At 40.5% G+C, this 2045-nt stretch overlaps 1 protein-coding gene across 1 annotated transcript in view; it reads right to left on the minus strand.

Moving 5' to 3' along the window:
* LOC101860739 (prolyl 3-hydroxylase 1) overlaps positions 1-2045 on the minus strand; it is a gene marked incomplete at its 5' end in the record, with an annotated part of 35694 nt that overhangs the window by 28951 nt on the left and 4698 nt on the right. Inside the window, 2 exon segments of the mRNA XM_013082933.2 lie at positions 228-422; positions 1438-1527. Of these exon segments, the coding sequence (XP_012938387.1) occupies positions 228-422; positions 1438-1527 (285 nt within the window).

Below are 2045 nucleotides of genomic sequence, written 5' to 3' on the forward strand. Positions count from 1 at the left end.
ATGGGGAAAAAATAAGACAGGCAAACAGGGAATTAACCCTTTGCGTCACTTGGCGCAATAATGCGCCGGTGAAAATTCTCCGTTCCGGTCACCTGGAGCAGTTCTGCGCCAGGCCCAAGAAGTCTGTTGCAGTCGCTCTCCTGGCTGGGTGACCACATGGGGTATTTTGTACTGCCGGCTGTGTGACTGCAAAGTGTTAAGTAACAAAAATAACCTAGAGAACTCACCTCCACCAGCATCAACAGCTCCTCACACTGCTCAGGCTTGAGAAGGCCGTCCGTGACAAACCGCTGAGCGCGACTCAGATCCTCGGCTTTGGCGATGATGTGCATGCCCAGCTTCTCGTACCGTGTCATCCAGTCGTCAGACTCGACGTTATCTTGCTGGAGAATATCTTCGTCTTCCTCTTCATCCTCCACATTCTGAGAAAAATGACAACAGAAGAATGAAGCAACACCATAAGCTATCAATTTTGGTTTAAAATCTAGTTGTTTTTTGGGTAAAGAAAAGAACATCACCACAATAACAGTCAAATAGAAGTTGTAGTAAGATAGACAAACAGAAATAAAAGAAGAGAAAGTAAAGAAGTAAGATCTATCAATGGCACCCCCCAACTGTCCCATTTACAGATGGAAATAAAAACATGAACATGGAACATCATTATTATTAATAATTACCTAATTATTGGGAGCAGGAGGGACATGGACATTAATTTGAGATTCAAAATGACCACTCAGAAATAACAGAACAACAGAATGTAAAGGAGTGCAGCTAGCTCAATATATATACCATGCTGAACTGCCATTCAAATGAGACCCTGATTCACATCCAAAATAGGCAAGGGTTTGGGTGTAGAGAAAGACATTAAAATAAATTAACGCATGCATCAGAGCCTCTTATCTCATCGACGACATCATGTTCTACCCTTGAGGAGGTAATTTGTTCCTCTGACAGGCACTTATTTAGAACAAATGTTTATTTTAGTCCATGAATTGAACAATTTGTTTAGTAAAATATTAGCTACCAGACCATTTCCTTCCCTGTGACCAAGCCATGGTGACTGCCATTTTTTCCTTTGCTGACTGTAAACAAAAAAAATCTCCTAAAACCTGGGTTTCTTTTCAAATTGGGCACGCAGGTGTGAATAAGTTAAACGAAAAAAAAAGAAAAATGATTCTATTCCACGGAAGATTTTTTGTTTTAGTAAGAGTTTTCATCACTTTCAACACAACAAGGTCATATAAGTGCCGAAGATTAGAGGTGTTACAAGAGAGTAACAAACACAAAAAAAGAAGGAAGAGAGATCAGGACGATAAATGTTCGATAGGAAAGAAGGAGCAAACCACACCAGAGCACCCACCAACCACCCACTTCACCGAAGTAGTCTGTCACAAGTCTGTCAAAAGGAGAGAAGCACAATATGTAGAACTTGCAAACCTCATTAATATCTGGCCATTTATAGTTCTTGTTGATAAAGTCCATGAGGTCTTGCATCTCTCTCTTTTGTGCCGCATACTCCACAACGCTCTGTACAAAAAATGGGGGAGATTTTATTTTGAGTTTATTTTTGTTTTAGTAAGAGTTTTACAGCACTTGCAACACAAAAAGGTCATATAAGTGCCGAAGATTAGAGGTGTTTGTTACAAGCGAATAACAAACACAAAAAAGAAGGAGGAGAGATCAGGACGATAGATGTTTGATAGGAAAGAAGTCGAAAACCACATCAAAGCACCCGCCAACCACCCACTATTTTGAGTTTTAGTAATGAGAAATACCTAAACACAATGGCAGTCATTTAGAGCTGAGAAAAAACAAGGTAATAATCATTTAGAGCTGGGACATAGAAAAAGAAAGCGGAACAACAGAAGGGGGACAAAGTACGATATATCTGCGATACCTTCCAAACACCTGCAAGAAAGATCTGACTTGAACAACATTTGAGTACTTGTGTGCACGTCCGTGGAAATGTGCGCGCGTGAATAATTCGAAGGGGAAAGAGAGAGAGAGAGAGAGAGAGAGAGAGAGAGAGAGAGAGAGAGAGAGAA

Source organism: Aplysia californica, unplaced genomic scaffold (genome assembly GCF_000002075.1).
Source record: "Aplysia californica isolate F4 #8 unplaced genomic scaffold, AplCal3.0 scaffold00200, whole genome shotgun sequence".
Classification (NCBI taxonomy): Eukaryota; Metazoa; Mollusca; class Gastropoda; order Aplysiida; family Aplysiidae; genus Aplysia; species Aplysia californica.